The 20,138-nt window shown below is 40.0% G+C and overlaps 1 protein-coding gene across 2 annotated transcripts in view; it reads left to right on the top strand.

Annotated features, from left to right (window-relative positions):
- The window catches only part of LOC126484577 (fanconi-associated nuclease 1-like), a 139,678-nt gene that overhangs the window by 87,386 nt on the left and 32,154 nt on the right, over nucleotides 1-20,138 (top strand). For both annotated transcript variants that reach the window (XM_050108138.1, XM_050108139.1), the window contains 4 exons: nucleotides 495-626; nucleotides 9,543-9,780; nucleotides 13,598-13,815; nucleotides 17,790-17,905. In XM_050108138.1, the coding sequence (XP_049964095.1) occupies nucleotides 495-626; nucleotides 9,543-9,780; nucleotides 13,598-13,815; nucleotides 17,790-17,905 (704 nt within the window). The remainder of the gene's footprint in view (nucleotides 1-494; nucleotides 627-9,542; nucleotides 9,781-13,597; nucleotides 13,816-17,789; nucleotides 17,906-20,138) is intronic.

Consider the following 20,138-nt stretch of genomic DNA (forward strand, 5'->3'; position numbering starts at 1 on the left):
CTGCTAAGATATGTATCTTCCACTTACACAGCTTTCACCTCTGGCAATGTTTGTTGATGTGAAAAATGCCCAGTTACAGAATGGTTTGGAATCCACATTAAACTGTAGGTCCCCCTATAATTGGCTGCATAAGTCAGTTTGAGGGCGGAGAAAGGCATAGTACCATGCCTAGTAAATCACTTTGATGTTCAAACCAATCTTTGGATTCAGAGTGATGATGGCTTTACTTTTTTTACTGAAGTGTATTTCATGCAGTTATGTATTTTATGACAAAAGTAGTCACCAATACACATGTTTTCAAAACCTCCACTTTGTGATTGCATTTGCCTTAGCATTGTATACTCATATGGGAAGACCTCAGAGTGCTCAAGTGGCTACTGCAACAATGAGTATTTCAGTTCCAGAATACATTTGTGTCTTACGTATAACTGTGTACTGAGGTGAACTGAACACCACACTGGGCTATTGTAGTAATTTGTTTGCATTTTTATCAGGTATGAAACTGCAATTGAGTTACAAAATGAATCTATGGTTGCCATAGAGAAGAAAGACTGGGCTACAGCAAGAGAGATTGTTGCTGTTATAGAAAATAATTTTAGGGAGCTCTTGACGGATGCTAATGAAAGGTCAGTGATGTAGTATATTTTTAATTTATCATTAAACTGTATATACAAGTACTTTAAAACCCAGTGTTGACCATTGAACTTTTAAAATTAAAATTGATTGTTTTTGTCAGTTATTAATGAATTTTATAAACCTAAAAAACAGCTTCAATTACAGTACTAATGCCTAAGTACTATAAATAAGAGCAAAATTTTATAAACTATTGTGTAATTATTCTGTGTCAGCTTAATCAGTGTCTACAGAGATGTTAACTGCATTACATTTGGTGGAAAAACTGTCATAAATTAAACTTTTTTGTTATTGTCTGTAAAACGTAAAATAATCCCATCAGTATTTGCAACAACATTTGTCGATAATGAGACTATGTTTACTCTCAGAATGTATTTGTGTGAAACTTGCTGTGATAGTGTCAGGAGCAGAATGCAACTTGAAGATTATTTGCACTGTATTCACACTGGATATTGTCATACATCCAGTGTGAAAAATGACACGGTTCATACTTATGTAGCAGTAGTTGTGACTGAAATTACGTGGTTATGGAGGGGAAACATATGTGGCTGAGTGAGTAAGTGCCAGACTCAAAAGTTCCCAGGCTGCCCTAGGATTTGTTTGTCACTTATCATTTCTTTCACCTCTGGCAATGATTTATTTAGTGAAAAAATGTCAAGTTTCACTACGATTCAGAGTCCATGTTAATCTGTAGATCCCCCTATCACTGGCAGCTTAAATCCGTACAAAGGTTGGAAGAAAGCAAGAGCTTATCATCTGCTGTTGAACAGTGCCTAGAAAAGCACTGCACTGTTCAAATCAACCATCAGGATGAGGACAATTTTACTTGCTTAATCTTAAATTGTCCTATTGTGCAGCAGTAATACACAGAATGAAGAATTCGAAGAATTGAGAATACAGTTTACACAGTAACATTCAGAATTGATCAGATTGCTGCTTTAAAGGCATACTTGTCACATCAAATTGGAGTTCTGAGGCAGCTGAACTTCAGACATTTCTTGTAGCTGCACTGCTTTAGTGATTGTAGAAAAGCTTGCATGGCTGTGCAAAATTAGATGTACCCTGACTGTATAAGTGCAGTACAAGATAGCTAGAAACCAAAGAAAAATCTATAATGTTATGATAACAGAGTGACAAAGCTGATAGCAAATACCTTGTGTTGTGATTATGTTAAAATCAGTATTTTTTAAGCAAGGTCTATGTTTAACTGAAATCAACCATGATACGAGATTTCAGGGGAAAGATCTCGACTGTAAAGGCTGCGATGGATGACCTCTATGATGGGGGGTTGAACTAAGGTTGGTGGGGGACTGAGGGCAGAATGATGACCTATGGCTGCTCAGATACACATCATTATTAGTCATACACTTTATTGAAGAACAAATTATAACACTCGTAGTAAATTTATGTGGTGGCAACACCCTCCATAGCATGTGCTGAAAGCAGCAAGTGGCAGGCACTGATGCAGCAGGTGTCCCACAGCCTGTTGTGATGCCAGCAGCTCTCCAGGAACACTGAGGTGCAGAGTATGCAGCAGTTCCTGTGCCTTCTGGGCACAGCTCTGTAGCTCAGGGCAGGATTCATTGGAAGATGCAGAGTACGCGAAAGAACTTGCCCCCCTTCTAACAGCTGTGTACCGCAAGTCTCTAGAGAAACGTAAGGTTCCAAATGATTGGAAAAGAGCGCAGGTAGTCCCTGTCTTCAAGAAGGGTCGTCGAGCGGATGCGCAAAACTATAGGTATATATCTCTGACATCGATCTGTTGTAGAATTTTAGAACATGTTTTTTGCTCGCGTATCATGTCGTTTCTGGAAACCCAGAATCTACTCTGTAGGAATCAACATGGATTCCGGAAACAGTGATCGTGTGAGACCCAACTCACTTTATTTGTTCATGAGACCCAGAAAATATTAGATACAGGCTCCCAGGTATATGCCATTTTCTTTGACTTCCGGAAGGCTTTCGATACTGTTCCGCACTGTCACCTGATAAACAAAGTAAGAGCCTACGGAATATCAGACCAACTGTGTGACTGGATTGAAGAGTTTTTAGCAAACAGAACACAGCATGTTGTTCTCAATGGAGAGATGTCTACAGACGTTAAAGTAACCTCCGGTGTGCCACAGGGGAGTGTTATGGGACCATTGCTTTTCACAATATATATAAATGACCTAGTAGATAGTGTCGGAAGTTCCATGCGGCTTTTCGCGGATGATGCTGTAGTATACAGAGAAGTTGCAGCATTAGAAAATTGCAGCAAAATGCAGGAAGATCTGCAGCGGATAGGCACTTGGTGCAGGGAGTGGCAACTGACCCTTAACATAGACAAATGTAATGTATTGCGAATACATAGAAAGAAGGATCCTTTATTGTATGATTATATGGTAGTGGAACAAACACTGGTAGCAGTTACTTTGTAAAATATCTGGGAGTATGCGTGCGGAACGATTTGAAATGGAATGATCATATAAAATTAATTGTTGGTAAGGCGGGTACCAGGTTGAGATTCATTGGGAGAGTCCTTAAAAAATGTAGTCCATCAACAAAGGCTTACAAAACACTTGTTTGACCTATACTTGAGTATTGCTCATCAGTGTGGGATCCATACCTGATCGGGTTGACGGAGGAGATAGAGAAGATCCACAGAAGAGCGGCGTGTTTCGTCACAGGGTTATTTGGTAAGCGTTACGGAGATGTTTAGCAAACTCAAGTGTCAGACTCTGCAAGAGAGTGTAGCTTGCTGTCCAGGTTTCGAGAGGGTGCGTTTCTGGATGAGTATCGAATATATTGCTTCCCCCTACTTATACCTCCCGAGGAGATCACGAATGTAAAATTAGAGAGATTCGAGGGCGCGCACGGAGGCTTTCCGGCAGTCGTTCTTCCTGCGAACCATATGCGACTGGAACAGGAAAGGGAGGTAATGACAGTGGCACGTAAAGTGCCCTCTGCCACACACCGTTGGGTGGCTTGCGGAGTATAAATGTAGATGTAGATCTCGCTGTAGTGCTTGTAGAAGAAGACAGTCCTCAGAGTAGCGTTCGCCGTCGCGAGCCGGTGCATACGACGACACTACGCCCAAACTGGTGTAGGTTGTTGAGCTGCTGCAATCCCCTGGTTACAAATGGCTGCCCTCCAGGGCAGATGGCTGGCTGTGGCTGAAGTAATCCTAGAGATGGCCCACAGGACAGAAGGCAGTAAGTTGACAGCTTTGGACTTAGAACTGGCAGTAGGGCCACAATAGGCCAGGCGTCATGGTGGCCGCTTGTAGAACTGTATCATCTTGTAGACTGGCATGGACCTTTCCTCATAGACTGCCACACTATGATCCCTGTGATTAAAATGACAAGTATTTACACCAGCTCAATGTGTAATTCTGTTGCCAAAGCACCACTTTCAACCACACTGGTGATAACAAGCCTGTGGCTTTGATGTGTTGTAACTGGCCTACTGATGCCATAGTAGTTCTGTCTTTCTGCTGTGACATTGTTGTTGTTGTGCCGGCCCTAGCGTGGCTGGCAATGTGGTAATCAACCAGTGGTACTGCTACATCTGACGTAATGGCGTTGGTTGGTGCCGAGGTCACCTGCTTTTGTGGTCTTTTGCAATAGCCGTGGCAGCATCACTGTTGTACTCAGTATCACTGAAAAATAGTGGTGGTACTAGACAACAAGGAAATTGTGTTGTGGATATTAGATGAGAAGGAGTGGCTACAATCACAACTTTCAATTGAGGATAGCTTCAGTTGGAAAACTTCTCTCATCAGTAAGAAAGTATCTTGCTTTTAACTCACCTGAAAGTAAAATTTACGAAATGAAGCATACAATAGTTAAATACATTGCATAACCACAAATTGCAAACATCTATATTTGGTCAAAGTCTAGTAACATTACTGGTAATCAAAGAACCTACACTGTTTGTAAAATTTAACAGACAATTTACTGTCCACATCAACCCCCTCCCTCTCTCCCCACCACAGATGTCAATAATATTTTGGGCTGAAGTATAAGTGACACCCATAATGAGCAGTGACTGGGCATTTACTCAGAGGTACAGGCTGTGTCTGTAGAAGGTTGAGTGCATCCGGTGTCTTTGTGTTTTGGTTTTGTCTTGTTTTGTTTAGGGCGCAAAAACAACTAGTGTCATACGCACCCAAGTCAAAACTGTGAAACACAAATACAAACAGAAGAGTTAAAAATGACTAGATGTCAATCCCAATTGACGAAAGAGAAGACAGCTAAAAACAGGGATGCAGAGAGGTCTAGAAAATAGACTATAGAGAAACGGAGATCCAGAACTAAAAATTAAATGGCCGTTGCCATATTGCTATGACGGGTGTCTTTGTGAACTCACATGTAGATAGTTACAGGTGTTAGCTTCTGTCCCTGAACCGATGTGAGTCTTAGCTGTATTTGTCCGTAACATTCTTATAATGTGCAGAGATGGAAAATTGGCTCCTCAAAAGAACGCACTATTTATTATAAAACAGTGGCCACTGCAACATGTGGCAGTCCAGGAGCCTTGCATCTAAGTTAATTAGGCTGACTGTTACTTCCATGTCTACCTGAAACTTACTGGACACCCATCTACTACCAAATTAAGCAGAATACACTAGGGTGACTCTTCAGGGGCGTTGGAGGCAGCCTCTGACTCGAAGGAAAACACCATGACCTCCAATGTCCGTCTCACGGCTCACCAAATGACCTACCTTGCAGCGTACCGCACGCATACGAGTGGGCAGTCCCATTGAATATGCACCAAATGACAGTCAGGATAGGACTGCTGACTTGCCATTGAATGGAAACAGGTGTGGAAGGAGAGCGATGTCTAGAACCCAAAAAATGCCTTGAACAGAGATTATGTCACCGTGACTGATGTAGGCAAAGATGGGCAGCACTGTGATGTCACTGCACTTGATTTGTCAGTTGTATCAACACACAGAGGCTCAGAGGAAGTTGAGGCCACTTGGCTCATCCCATGTTTATGATGCCCTATGTCCAGTTTGTCAGACAGTAGGTCCTTTGCTACTGGCGTAAGTTTGTGTGATTCTACAATCTTAGCAACTTTGGCTAAAGAAGAGTCAGACAACACTAGTGTCCTAGTTTGGACCTCAGGGTCGGATGGTAACAAGACAATCATATCCATAATTAGCAAGCCCACATACAAGGTAGTATATTGGGGACACTCAAACCAAGACTTGCACGACACACCTTGCAGGTCAGTGAACCACCCCACATACAACTGCCATAGGGGAGTCGTGGTGCTGGCTAAACTGTAACCGTGCCACCACTACCACATGAGGTTGATGACCAAAATACTGCGGGAGCAACTAACACAGATCCTCAAAGTTTAGTTTCTCAATCTTGGTAGTGGACTTCAGATTTTGGACACATTCATACACTTCCGCATTACTACACAATAACAAGGCAGCCTTATCAACTGGATGACAATATGCCTTACATGGGAGTGCAGCAAGAGCCAGTGAAGGGAATTTTCCCAGGGGTGGCGGAAGACGAGGCTTCTCAGCAGGGGCCTGGCTTACCACCAGCGTGGTATTTGAGCAGTTCCTGTATCTGTTCCTGCTGCAGCTTTTGCTACTGCACCAGGAGGCACAACTGCTGTTAGTATGCAAAAATGCCGGGTACACGGTGGCCACAATTCAGCGCCATGAAAAAGAAAAACGTTGAAACCTGGTAATTCAGGAAGACAGGATGGGATACAATTGTGGATGGGGCCCGAATCAATTACTGTTGGTTTGCTTTGCAATTTCAGTCATTTATTTTAATAAATTATTTTTGAAAACGAGCCAGTGAGGTCGCACCCAGAATTTTAAAGCAAGTAACCACAATCACGGCTGAAGGCCTTTTAACGCCAAAATGGCAATTGTAAAAAATTTAACAAATATACTGTCAAATGGCGAATGACATAGCAAAAGTTAATTTTAAAAACACAAACAACAGATCACCAAACAGGTGAGACAAATAATGCTAACTTAATAATACAATAATAAAATAAAACACAAGGGCCAGTGATAGACGATGCTCCAGGAATCAGCCTCTGAATAGGTTACACAAAAAACAATTTCACGAGTGAAAGATCACAGGATGGTAACTTAGACTAGTGGCAGTCTAACGAGTGACTAATGATAATCTTAGTGAGGCTACCTAACATCCAACAAAACAAATGCAAGATGTACAATTACGCCAAAGCTGGAAATGGCAGTCTGGACTCCGCCCACAGAATACTGCGCCTAGAGCACCCAGAACAAGAAGGAATTACTCCCACTAAGGTAGAAGAACGTCACCTGACCTACTATCAAAAAGCTGTCAAACTTACACGCCTCACCGGACAGCGGCGGCAAGGCGAGGAAATGTACAGTCCCATTACATACACTAACCCGCAGGGCAGGTAATTGGGGCATTAGCGGCCACAAGACAGAAAAATAGCACTGGTTGAACTTAACAGTGTAAGAAGCTGAAAATAGTAAATAGTAATTAAAAACTCAGGAAGGCTAATCAGATCCGCCTTCCCCAGGTACTCCACTCACTGCTTTTCATCTCGGTGACACTATGACCAGCAACACGAACCCAAGTCACGGGAGAATCGCGAGATGTCACAATGGTGGAGGTTTCTCTACGCAAATTGCAATGCACTCAACTTAAATATGCAGGATCCAGTTTAGACGAGGTCGTGCACCCTCGTGACCACTGCCCTTCGATCCGGAGGGGGGGGGGGGGGGGGGGCCTTCAAATACCCCTTTTAACACATTTTCAGCAGTGGTATTCGTTTAGAGGTGAGAGCGTTCCAAGTGAATTTTCAAATCATATGCATACATACATATTCTACAGAAAAGACTCATTTAGGAAATCTTAATGGCCTAACATGTTTTTATAAGCTGATGTTTCCATTAATCTGCAAAAATTGTTAGCATCACATGAAAATGTAAAGAGGCTAGCATTTTTGATTTGATGCCCTGCCCTCCTCTCCCCTCAAATCTTGGTTGTGGTGACAAGCTACTTGAGTTATAGGAAAGCAACGAATGTGAATGCTAAATAAAGATTATGGTAACAGATTGCTCCATACTGTAACCTAATGTTTACGTTTGTGCTATATTCAACATTTGTTTTCCATATTTGACAATGCTTTTGTCATAAAAACTAAAGCACAAGGTAAATTCAGAGAACCTATATTAAATGAAGGAAAAGTCTATGGCAAGTGCTTTGATGCACATTACATATGTCTACACGTCCGGAAATTGTAACATGCTCAGAAATAAACAGTCAGTATTTGAGACTAGGAACAATAGAAATTTCGTTGATGTGTGTCTCACTTGCAACATTTAATTATAAGAAGTCGTAAAAAGAGTGTCGTGTTCGTGATAAATCTTCATTGTGTAGTAGTCTTAAATCAGCTTCTTCAGATCTAAACAGCAGAAATGGGCACCCTGGACTAGCAAAGTATTATGGGGGACATACTATTGCTTAGTAGTTGAGCGTCCCCATTTTTGCCAGCACAAGATGCCTGTCAAGCAGGTATCAGTGGCAAAGATCTGGGAGGAGGCTTTAAAAGGATAAGAAATCTGCTCCAACAATCAGATGTAGCATGTTGGTGATAATGAATCTACATACAAATTTACATTGAAGATTGAATTTGTGAGGCAAGTAGATGTGGCTGTAGGTCATAGTAGAAGATTCATTCACAGCATGAGGATGACTGCCATCAGTATTTCACTTATGAAGATGAGAAAAAATCTAAATGGCGACATCAGCTCCTCTATCAATAAGGAATTGTAGCTTGCTATAATGCTCTATGACCGCATGGAATGGCTGCACGGTTTGAGGCGTCATGACACGGAGTGCGCGGCCCCTCCCGCCAGAGGTTCAAATCCTCCCTCGGGCATGGGTGTGTGTGTGCTGTTCTTAGCATAAGTTAATTTAAGTAGTGTGTAAGTCTAGGGAGTGATGACCTAAGCAGTTTGGTCCCTTAGAAATTCACACACGCATAATGCTCTGTTATGAACGGTCGATGACTCTCCAGTTTGAGATTAACCACAATTTGTAGTGATTTCCCATGGCAGTTTGCTTGTCACAGAATGACTGACACTGGTAGCGTGCAGCTAAAAATTTTCTATGATACCAACAGATGTTCTTCCTGATAGGTGAATGTTTGTTTCTGCTGGAATAGTGTCACCATTGCAACTCATGTGGAGTGCTGTATTTTTAGGGCCAAGACTTGCTTTGATGGCTCAGCGACATGTGTTTGCCCATCGGTGGATATATCTTGACTATTTGGTCAGCAGTTTTAGCATTCTCATGGTAAGTGTAGATTACAATCTGGTTGTTCACGAGTTATTCTGTGCAGCAGACTGACACAAAAACTTAGGGAAATTTGATCACACAGTGGAATTGGTAATCCTGGGGCATATGTTGTATGCAGAAACAAAGTTGACACTCGACATGGTGGCTGATGGGAGCGACTGCAAAGGCATTTCCCATTTACAGCCGCTCCCATGAGCCAACACGCCAAGTGTCAACTTTGTGTGCGCATTTAATTTGGGAGAAAACTCCCAAATTTGTGCCTTCTGATGTAGGGTGGCGCAAGGGAGGAAAGACCCAACCTGGCTGACAGCAATCTGTCAGTCAGATTTCATTGTGTGTCCAAGTCCATATTATGTCTGCCAGAGAGTAGGGGGAGGCCGAAGGTTTATAATGGGCAGCACTGAACCAGGGACCTGTGAATTTCCAGTCTGACACATAGCCACTGGGCCACACTAAGTGAGGAATCCGTGTAGACTATGGGATGGCTAAGCTAAGTAGTTAAGTGCATCCTTTGCTCCCTTTTGTTGATAATATTTCATTGTTGTTATTTTAGTGTTTTGAGTATTATGTTGATGAAAAAATTTTATATTTCAGAGAACATGTTGAACAGCTTCCATCTTTTCTGAGAAGGTTTACGCCAGGCACTGTATATGCCTCCTGCCTGCAGTATGGTGCTGAGGTTTATAGAAAATCTGGAAAGGAACATTATAAATCTGCAGTTCAAATTCTTGAGCTTATATTGAGCCAGAAGCTTTATAGAACTCACCGCAGAGGAAAATGCTATGTGGCTTTGGCTTTGTTGCTTCATCGTCATGTGCGAGACCATGCTGCAGTGAGTATCAACTCATATGAGGAGCTACAGAGATTATGCCAGTCTCCCAGTACTCTTTTGTTTTTATTAATTTTTTTCCTTAAGTTTAAAACAAGAGTGTGTTGTTGGGTTACATGAGTGCATTGTGAGCAGTCACCTTTGTAGGCTGATTGCATTTTGCCCAGTATCCTACCAATGAACCAAAGTCTGACACCTGCTTTAGCTATGACTACCTATGTGATTATTCCATTTCAACACTCTACAAACTGTTACACCCAGGTATTTGCATGAGTTACCCGATTCCAATTTTTAATCGGTAATATCATGGTCATAAGCTACTATTTTTGTTTTGTTTTGTAAAGTGGAAAATTTTACATTTCTGTACATTTAAAGCAAGTTGTCAACCTTTGCATCATTTCAAGGTCTTGTCGAGGTCTAACTGATTGATTGTGCAGTTTTTTTCCCCCTGGAAATAATTTCATTATAGAGAACTGTATCATGTGCAAAAAGCCAGAGGTTACTTTTAAAATGGTGTTCCTGGTCATTAATGCACAGCAAGGATCTCAGCACATTTCCCTGGATCATATCTGAACACACTTCTACATCAGTCTATGACTCTGTATGCAAAGTAACATGCTGCATCTTCCTTGGCAAGGAATACTCAATCCAGTCACAAATTGTGTTTGATACCCCATATGATCATACTTTCGTTGGTGTAGCACTGAGTCAAATGCTTTTCGTGTTACACCACTTAGTCAAATGCTTTTTAGAAGTCAAGAAATCCACCAAATTGGCTTCCAGGATGCCACATGAGAAAAACACAATTTATGTTTCATATGCCTGATGTTGTGCGAATCCGTGCAGGTTGGCATGTAGGTGGTCATTCTAACAACTCATTATGTTTGAGCTGAGATGTCTTCTAAGATTCTACAGCAGATGGATATTAAAGATATTGGATGGTAATTTTGTAGATTACTCATGCCACCCTTCTTGAGGCTGGATATAACCTGTGCTTTCTTCTTATTAATGGGCATAGCGGTTTCATTAAGAAATTTATGGTATATAATGATAATTCCTTATAGAATATGCTAGGTATTCCGTTGGCTCCTGGGGCTTCGTTTGGTTTCAGTGATTAAGCTGTTTCTCAACAACATTGTCAATATTTCAGCCATCTTTGAAATGATTTGAGAGATGAACTGGGACAGTATTTCTAAATCTTTTTTAGTAAAGGAACATTTGAAAACATGGCTTTTGGTTTACTACTGTCATTTCTGTTTCCTATATCATTCATGAGTGTGTGGACACTAACTTTAATGTCACTAACAGCATTTACATATTACCATAATTTCTTTGATTTTTGTGAGAAGTCTTTCAATAAGATTTTGCTATATCATTGCTTTTTTCACAGCGAAACATGTTTCATTTAATCTCTCCCCCTTTATACTTGCATGCTTTGTTTTACACCTATCGCACAGTAGTCACTGTTCCTTTAGAAATTTCTGTACAAAGACTGTATACTGTGGAATTTACCTGCCATAGTGATCTATTATACTAGGCAGCTATCTGTCCAGTGCTTGAGCAACTATCCCTCTAAACTTCATGTACAGTTCTTCTAAATGCTCTTGCTCAGAGATGAATTTGTCGAGTGTCTTGTTGAGATATGATTCTGTTGTCCCTTTGTGTTATTTACTGAATATAACCATGAATCATTTTCTTGAGGAGTTACATGACAAATAGAATTTGCAACTCTTCATTGCTCCTTGCCCAATACTCAAGTTGCCTGTGCCTTATGTAGACAATGAAGCTCAGGCATTTGTGTCCTTGTTCATTGATTTAGCCAAATATGTAATGTCAAGGAGCTGTAAATTCTTCTGCCTTACTACCTTGGAGTAAGCGCTCAAATAACAACAGCATCCTACTGTTCTGAGATATTAAACACACTGCTTAATGCCGGAAAATGTTTCGAGCACAATCCTAAATTTTTATGGCAATATTGTCCCCTTAAGTCCTTTTACTCCCATTATGGCATAGGTCCTCCCTTGATAGGGTCCACCTAACCAGTTCATATTGAGGTGCAGTATCCAGTAAATCAAGAAGTATCTTTCTACACTTTTGCCACGCCTGTATTCTCAAAGTAACTTAGTCTCTTTTGTAGCTAGAACGTACTTCTGACTGCTTAGCTTACCCATGTACTGTGGCTCATATGTTTCCTCTGTCCTGAGTACACATTGTGAAAGACTTACACTCATGCATTATCCTTGACCTGTGCTAACGTATATGCCTAGATGTTAGCTCATCACTTACTTGCCAAGGTGGATATCTACCCTCTTCCGTCCACCCTCCTCTCTGTAAACATGACGATGCTAACATCTAGCTCGTGTAACCATAGCTGAATGGGTATTGTTCAATATATTATTTATTATTTTATTTTATAATAGGGGTTGGCAATTATGTCTTTTACTTTCCTCGCATTTGTTTTTACTGGTGGGTTGCATTTTAAAAGGGTTTACGATACATTGAAATGATTCTCAATATTCGCTGTTTTCTACATTCCTTTCCCCTCCTCAGTGAAGTTGCAAGTTTGTCAACATTGCCGTTATTGTTTAATGCTTTTCTTATGAGGCGCACTTCATATTATCACCACTGAAAAGTGTTATTTTAGGCTTGATGATAGAAACAGAGGTGTGAAAAAACGAGTTTATTTCCTCAACTGACGTTACAAGCTTATTAGACGTGAGCCCAGTGAATTCTCATACACTGTGTAAAATGTAAATTTGAAGGAAAATTCAGGTGCTACAGTTTCACTTCACTCCTGCTGCCAGTCTTCACAATCTGCAGTGTTTGGTGTAAAGTATATATGTAGTCATTCCAACAGTATCATGTCAGATTTGAGCACGAAAGTCTAAAATGTGCTATCGCAAAACCCTTGTTCTATTTTCATGCGACATCTCTGTCATAGCACATCATCTGCATGAAAAGTATATTTTCAGCATTTCACAAAATGCTGTCGCTTCTCCGTGCACTCCGGTCATTGAAGGGCCACTCCCCCTCTCCACATATCCAGTAGGCGAGCTCATTTATTGTGTGTTAGTGTGGTGAGGTGGCTGTGCTGGCTATTGGGTGATTTAACAAGTAACCAGCCAGTAAGAGTTCACGAGCTGGGAATGGGTGATTTCTCCTCAATTATGATCGAGCATATTTTTTGAGACTCAGTGTTTTATTATTTAAAAGGTTGAGAATACTGTTGCTGAATACAGTTCATCAGAAATACATGCAAAAAGGTGAGACTGAGTTATAATTGGCACTTAACATATTGGCTCGGTCAGGAATGCTTTGCATCGAATGTCTTGTTTTTCCATTACTGCTGCAACCTAGCTGTAGTTGTATCATAATAGCTAGGCAAAGCTAAATGTTACAAGTTGTGTTGGCTACACCATTCATGGATTATGTCAGCATTTCCTCTCTCACGTCTCTCCTCTCCTCACTGGCTTAAAAAATCCCCATAACTCTGCCACCACCTGTGTTGCGAACCATTTGTCTTTTGTACCACTTATAACTAGTTCACTCACATCAACTGTCAATAGGATGAAAACGGGACGAAGTCAAACGAGACGTCGAGTAAGAATTTAGAATTGAAGTAAACCTTACTAGGAAGAAATGTAAAACCAGCATTGATCTATGAATTTATAGTATAGAATGGCGAAAAATGTAAAATCGGAGAACGTAAAATCAAAGTTCCACTTTATCTACGTTTGAAGTCCTTAATTTCATGAGTGATTGTGAGAGCATAAAATGATTTACATTCTACTATCTAACATATCACGTGTTCTGATTACAGGCTGCTGAGGTGGTGATCCGTGGCCTGAGTGAGCCAGTACCAGAGTGCTGCACTGCTGCTGAGCAGCTCTCTCTCGTCCGGCGTGCTGTCTTGATTGCAGACTATCGCTCGAGCACCCTTCCTGCAGATGTCAAAAGACGTCTTCGCCTGGCCATCCTCAATCCTCAGCCCGTCATGAAGATTCCTGCGACATCTGTGAAAGCTCGACAGTTGGGAGGGTATTTTTACTTTCTTAGTCTGATTTAGTTGGTTAGTTGTTTATTCATTTCAGATATTGCACACATCAGCATAAGACAACAAAAAAGTAAAAGATTACAAGCAGCTGGATAATTTCTTACAGGTGTAGTTAATTCTGCTACTGATGTCTCACTGTTTATTCGCATCTCGTCATGAGCCATTACATCCACTATACACATGCCCTTTCGGCTGACTTAAGAAGTGTGATGATACCCCTGCCTCTCCATTACATTTTTTAGGGTGGTCGCACTTCACTGTCTGATCAATCAAGTCAGCCCCCTGCTATAATGAAGCAGATGTGGATCCCACAGAGGTGAAACGAGGTTAGCATTTTCCAGCACAGATCTTGGGCATACCAATTTCCAGTAACATTCGTGGATTCATATAAGTATATTGTGGAATGACAGAGATGTTTTATTTTTCAATTTTTACCCATCTTAACCTTTTTTTTACCAGTCTCTGTAGTCCTTCTGTAATGACCATGGTTGGGGAAATGGCCTTTCTCAGAAAGATACCACAACTGCCATATGTTTATTTTAGTTATCTCTTTTATTTCCAGAGAAAATTTATTGTATAAATTGATTCTATGCTAGGATATATGTTTTAGATTTTTTTAAACTTTTTCTTCAGTATGTGCAAGTTTAGTCTAACATTTGTTTCATGATCATCAATAGAGCTCTTACTGTAATAATTATTAATGCTCATAATGAATTGATAGATGTGCTGAAACAGTGATATTAGAATCGCCAGCTCTTAAACAGATTTTACAGTGAGCCTAATTATTGTTTTTAGTTATTATTCTTGTCACTCTTTTTCGTTGTTTGAATATTGTGGCCATATTTTGTGTACTTGGCCTCAAAAAACTGACACAATAGCTAAAGTCAAAGTGCTCATAAGAACATTCACATTTGTGTTCTACAAGCCACAGTACAATGTGCTACAATATATATTTTCACATCTACACTGCTGAAGATATACTTCAGATTCATCCCCACACTACTTTATGGAACCTGCATGGTCATGTGCTGTATGTAAATACTGTTTTGAGGATAATCTGCAGATCAGTTGGCTCTGAAGTTCTGCATTTTAATTGAGATGAACTACTAATGAACATCTACAAAACAGAGGCTGCAGGTCTGCTGGTGTGATCACTTGCAAAATAGTATTGGAATTATACGACATGAGCATAGTGATATCACACTCAGTGGCCGTGTTAGGCTGGTAGTAAGATTCTTTAATTTTAGCAACGTAGATATTTGACATTTTGTAATTTTGTTATGTCTTTTATATTGTTATTTTGCTTATAGACCCTTTAAGATTTATAAGAAGAGGTCTCATGATGGTCAAAACACCATTAGCTTGTGGATAAGAAATAAGCGCTTCTGTTTTATCGACATTTCGACATCAGTTGTTTGGTTCCAATCAAAATTATGTCAAAATTAATTAAACTGAATTTTCATTATCAAACAGCGACTTCTATCAGCAAATGGAAGTGATGACTGAGGGAAGGTGAATGAATCTAGTCCTTTCCAGTTTGCATATGCATCACTTCAAACAAGGCTGCATGTTCTCCAGCAAACAAATAGTCATCTGGCTTATTAAAGCAAATAGAAACTTATGGTACCTACAGGTGGTATGCGAAATGGCACAACAGTGGACATATGTGTGTGAATTACAGACTAGAGTTCAGTTTGTCCATATTTATTTGTCCAACACTTGCCTTGTTTGCTATCTGTAATCTGGGACTCAAGGGCAGTGGGACAGTGACAAAACAGGATGGTAGTTTTTGAAATAATGAAGGCTCTTCTGAAAGTAATTAGTGTATTTTGTGAATGGATTGTCAAAAACTGTTCTATGTGTTTACTGGCAGTAGCAGTATTAGTTGTGAACAAAATACTCTTATCTGTATGTCAACGGTAAGAGGCATCAAAATAACTATTGATAATGAAAATTAAGAGGATGTAAAATGTAGACTGGATGTATCAAGAAAAGCTTTCCTGAAACGGAGAGATATGTTGTCACTGAAGTGTTACGAAGCCTTAACTGAAACTATTTGTTGGAGTATAACATTACATGGAAATGAAATGTAATTGAGGGCACTGATAACCTCTGTGCTGAGCCCCATAAACCCCAACACACACACGAAATGTGGTTGATAAACAGTGCAGATAAGAGGAGAGTGCAAGCTTTTAAAAAGTGATATTACAGAAGAATGCTGAAGATTAAATGGGTAGATATAGTAACTAATGAAGATGTGCCAAAGTGAATTGGGGGGAAAGAGATTTCTCGCACAGTTTGACACAAAGAAGAGATTGGTTGATACGACACTTCGTGCAACACCAAGAAAATTAATTTTGTCGTAGAGGGAAAATCTGTAGAGAGAAACCAAGGCTTGAATATAGCGTGCAGGTTCAAATGGATGTACTATGCAGTAGTTACACGTATATGAAAATGCTTGTGCAAGATAGATTAATGTGAGAGCTGAATCGAATTTGTCATAAGATCAATGACTACCACAACATCATAATCACAATGAACTGGTCCATGGACATGTTTGCTAGCTTATGATTAAAAATGACTTTGCTATGAGACAGGAAGTGCTACATTGTATGGGTGTTTGGAGCAGGTTTGCTTACAATAGACAGTTGCTGACTGTTGCCCTCATAGTTGGGGAGGGGGGTGGGGGTGGGGGTGGGATGATGAAATAGTTGCCTGTGAAGGAGTCTGCATTTTGTAAATAGTATCCTCTTTCATTCATTGGAGTCCACCGTAAATGTTCCAAGATGATTGTTTGCCAAGGACAGTGCAAATTGAGAGATGATGTAGGATGTCCTGGGAACAGCTTAGGTACTTATGTGGAAATGGGTTTTTTGAGGTGAGACAAAACTTTTAATCAGTATAGCTACATGAAGATGATGGCGAACCACATTTTGCTATTTACCAGCCATTTCTATCAGTACTCTAACATTAAATGCCTTATTTTGCAGTGCTGACTGGCATGAGGCTCATTTAGTAGAGATCATTCATCTGATGTGGCCTTCAAAAACCTAGGATTGTTGTTGTTGTGGTCTTCAGGCCAAAGACTGGTTTGACGCAGCTCTCAATTAGTACGCCTTTAAAAATATTGGGAGATCTAGAAACATTGAACAGAAGTTGGAAGTGACACCTGTATATTCTGACTGAGATGCAATATTTTCTGTGCCACAATTGAAGGAACACTGATGCCTCGCCCATCCAGAACTATATTCAACCAACAAAACAGCAACTTGCAGTCATTACCAAGTCTTGTGGAAATGTTGCACACTGAGACAGATATTTTGTCCAATGAGCTTTTGTACTTCTTAATGAATCAAAACTAACAATATCTCGGTGAGTATCTGAGGTATTGTCTCTAAACCCACGTTCATTTAGCGATGGAATTAAAGCAAGGAGTAGAGAATATGGGGACCAAGGAGTATATGGGAAATGTACAGACAAGCAGACATTTGTACAAGCTTTTATATTGCTATTATAGACACAGAAACGTACAATAAAATCTTTCTAAGCTATTTTGCAGTGTATATAGAGGTCTAAAACACATTGCATACAAATTATAATACCTCAGCTTCATTCACAATCAAGTGAACTCTTTATGACTGAGTAAAAGTGATTTTGGGAACATTCAAACAACATTTATTTATAAATTAATTAATAGGATTGATTTTATTTCACTAAAATGTAATCTAAAAAAATTTCCATAAACTAGCTAAGGAAATTATTGAGTGTCAAATCAGTTGAACAAGATTGAATTGCACAAGGAAACTTACTTTTCATTTGAACTTTATAAAAAGCCTTGCTTCACTCTTCATTTTCAAAAATTCATCTTTTAGAATTAGCCCAGGATATGACAGACATAATTCTAACACATATCTGTAAATAATAATCTTTATGAAACTTCTTGGTTTTATCTGTGCAGCCAACGTGGTTATAAGGGAATTTACATACGAGATGACCATACAACCAATGAAAAACATTTTTCCTCTGTGGAAGAAATTGCCATTGCCCACTACCGAACAGAAGGATATACAGAAGGTATAAATTAAAGCTTTTTTATGTTAATTCTTTACTCACTGTAGTATATTGTTACCGGTACATAATTTGTTTTTTATGGTATTGATTATGTTTGTATAAATAATTGATGGCCACCTTTGTGAGATATGTGAACCCATTGTGCTGCAGATACTGGATCAGACCACATCTTGGTCTGAACAGACTTGACTTTCAAGTTCAATGTGCAGCAACACTGACAACCTAAGTGGCAGTTTAATGCGACAAAGCTAAAAGACAACAAAATAGAAAATTCATTTGTAATCACCCTTAAAAATAGATTCTAGACATTTCAAAATCTTCCTGACAGTGTTGAAACACAACGATTTAAATTCAAGGAAATTGTAAGTACATGTGCTGAAGGCATGATTGGACAACAGCAGGTATACAGGAAGAGCTACGGATTCTAGATTGGCATCTGATACATGAAAGCATAATGGTAAAGAAACAGCAGGGACAACCTAAGATCAAGAAGAGCTTCAAGTAGCTACACGAAAATATCAAAATACACTGCTGTGTCAAAAGCAGTTGAAGAGCCAATATAGAAGAATGGTTTGAACAGAAAGGTAGGCAAATGCACAATGCTACCTCTTGAAATGACAACAGGGCATTATACAAATATCATATTGTTCAAGAACTTACAGGAGCCCAAATTTTTTTTTATGTTCCCATAAGGGATGTTCACAAAAGGCTAGCAAGCAGCTCAATGGGTCAAGCACTTCAAAGAAACCTTAAAACCACCCCTAAGAACTGAATGCTTACAACTTCAAAAACGCAAAAAATCTTATGGAAGAAACAGGTGATATCACAGAAGCAGAGTACATGCAGCAATCATAACATTTAGAAATAATAAATCCGTTAGCTTAGATGAAATATCGGCCAAAATTCTGACATATGGAGGTCTGGGCTTTTTCATCACCATACTAAACTATGCAGTTCCTATTGGCAAATGAGGCAGTTTCAGAAGACTGGAGGCATGGCTTTATTAATAAACTATCAAAGAAAGAAAATCTGACAAAGTTTACTATTTGGAAAGGTACGAAGCTCCTCTTGGTACCAGACAAAGTCTTTTTACTCATTATGCTAAAACGGATACAAGAAGTAGCAAACTGTCAACTATAAAGGGAACAAGCTTGCTTTTGAAGAACAATGTCTAGAATTCAGCTCTCCACACCAACCGTGCACAGGCAGGGTGACGACTCCAGCGAGGGTTGAAACTGGTTGGTGGGAAAATAAATAATGTGACTGTGACTGTCATTTTGAATAATTGATTATAAGTAAATTAATCACTGCTTATCTCCATACAACTATGTTGTCTAAAAAAGTCTGTGTAGTGCCAACAGTAAAATTTGTAGGCGGTGGTGTTATGGTGTGGTCATGTTTCTCATGGAGGGGGCTTGCACCCCTTGTTGTTTTGCGTGGCACTATCACATCACAGTCCTACATTGATGTTTTAAGCACGTTCTTGCTTCCCACTGCTGAAGAGCAATTCAGGGATGGTGATTACATCTTTCAACACAATTGAGCACCTGTTCATGATGCAAGGCCTGTAGCGGAGTGCTTACATGATGATAACATCCCTTTAATGGACTGGCCTGCACAGATTTCTGACCTAAATCCTATAGAACACCTTTGAGATGTTTTGTAATTCCGACTTCATGCCAGGCCACACTGACCGACATTGATAACTCTCCTGAGTGCAGCACTCTGTGAAGAGTGGGCTGCCATTCCCCAAGAAACCTTCCAGCACCTGATTGAGTGTATGTCTGTGAGAGTGGAATCTGTCATCAAGGCTAAGGGTGGCCAACACCACATTGAATTCCAGCATTACCGATGGAGGGCCCCATGAACTTGTAAATCATTTTCAGCCAGGTGTCCAGATACTTTTGATCACATAGTGTATATCATCCTACCAATGGCCATATATACATGTGAGAGCAGAAAAGTCAGTAAAATCAGCACTCAGGCTCATTGTTTTTCACCAATGATTCTTGAAGTGAATTTCGAAAATCAGCTGTTGCAACCATTTTTCAGATGTTGAAGGGCTGAGAGGTAGTGCTCTCCACAGTCTGCCCAAAAGCATTGCCGAAAGAAGACTGAAGCTTGCAGAGCATGTTCTATGCGTGAAAGGTGGAGGAATCCCTAAATCAGTACTATTGTGAAAACCAGTCAATGGATACAGACCTAGAGGAGGACGTTGTAACATCTCGAGATGAAC

The sequence above is a fragment of the Schistocerca serialis genome, chromosome 6 (assembly GCF_023864345.2).
Source record: "Schistocerca serialis cubense isolate TAMUIC-IGC-003099 chromosome 6, iqSchSeri2.2, whole genome shotgun sequence".
In the NCBI taxonomy this organism is placed as follows: Eukaryota; Metazoa; Arthropoda; class Insecta; order Orthoptera; family Acrididae; genus Schistocerca; species Schistocerca serialis.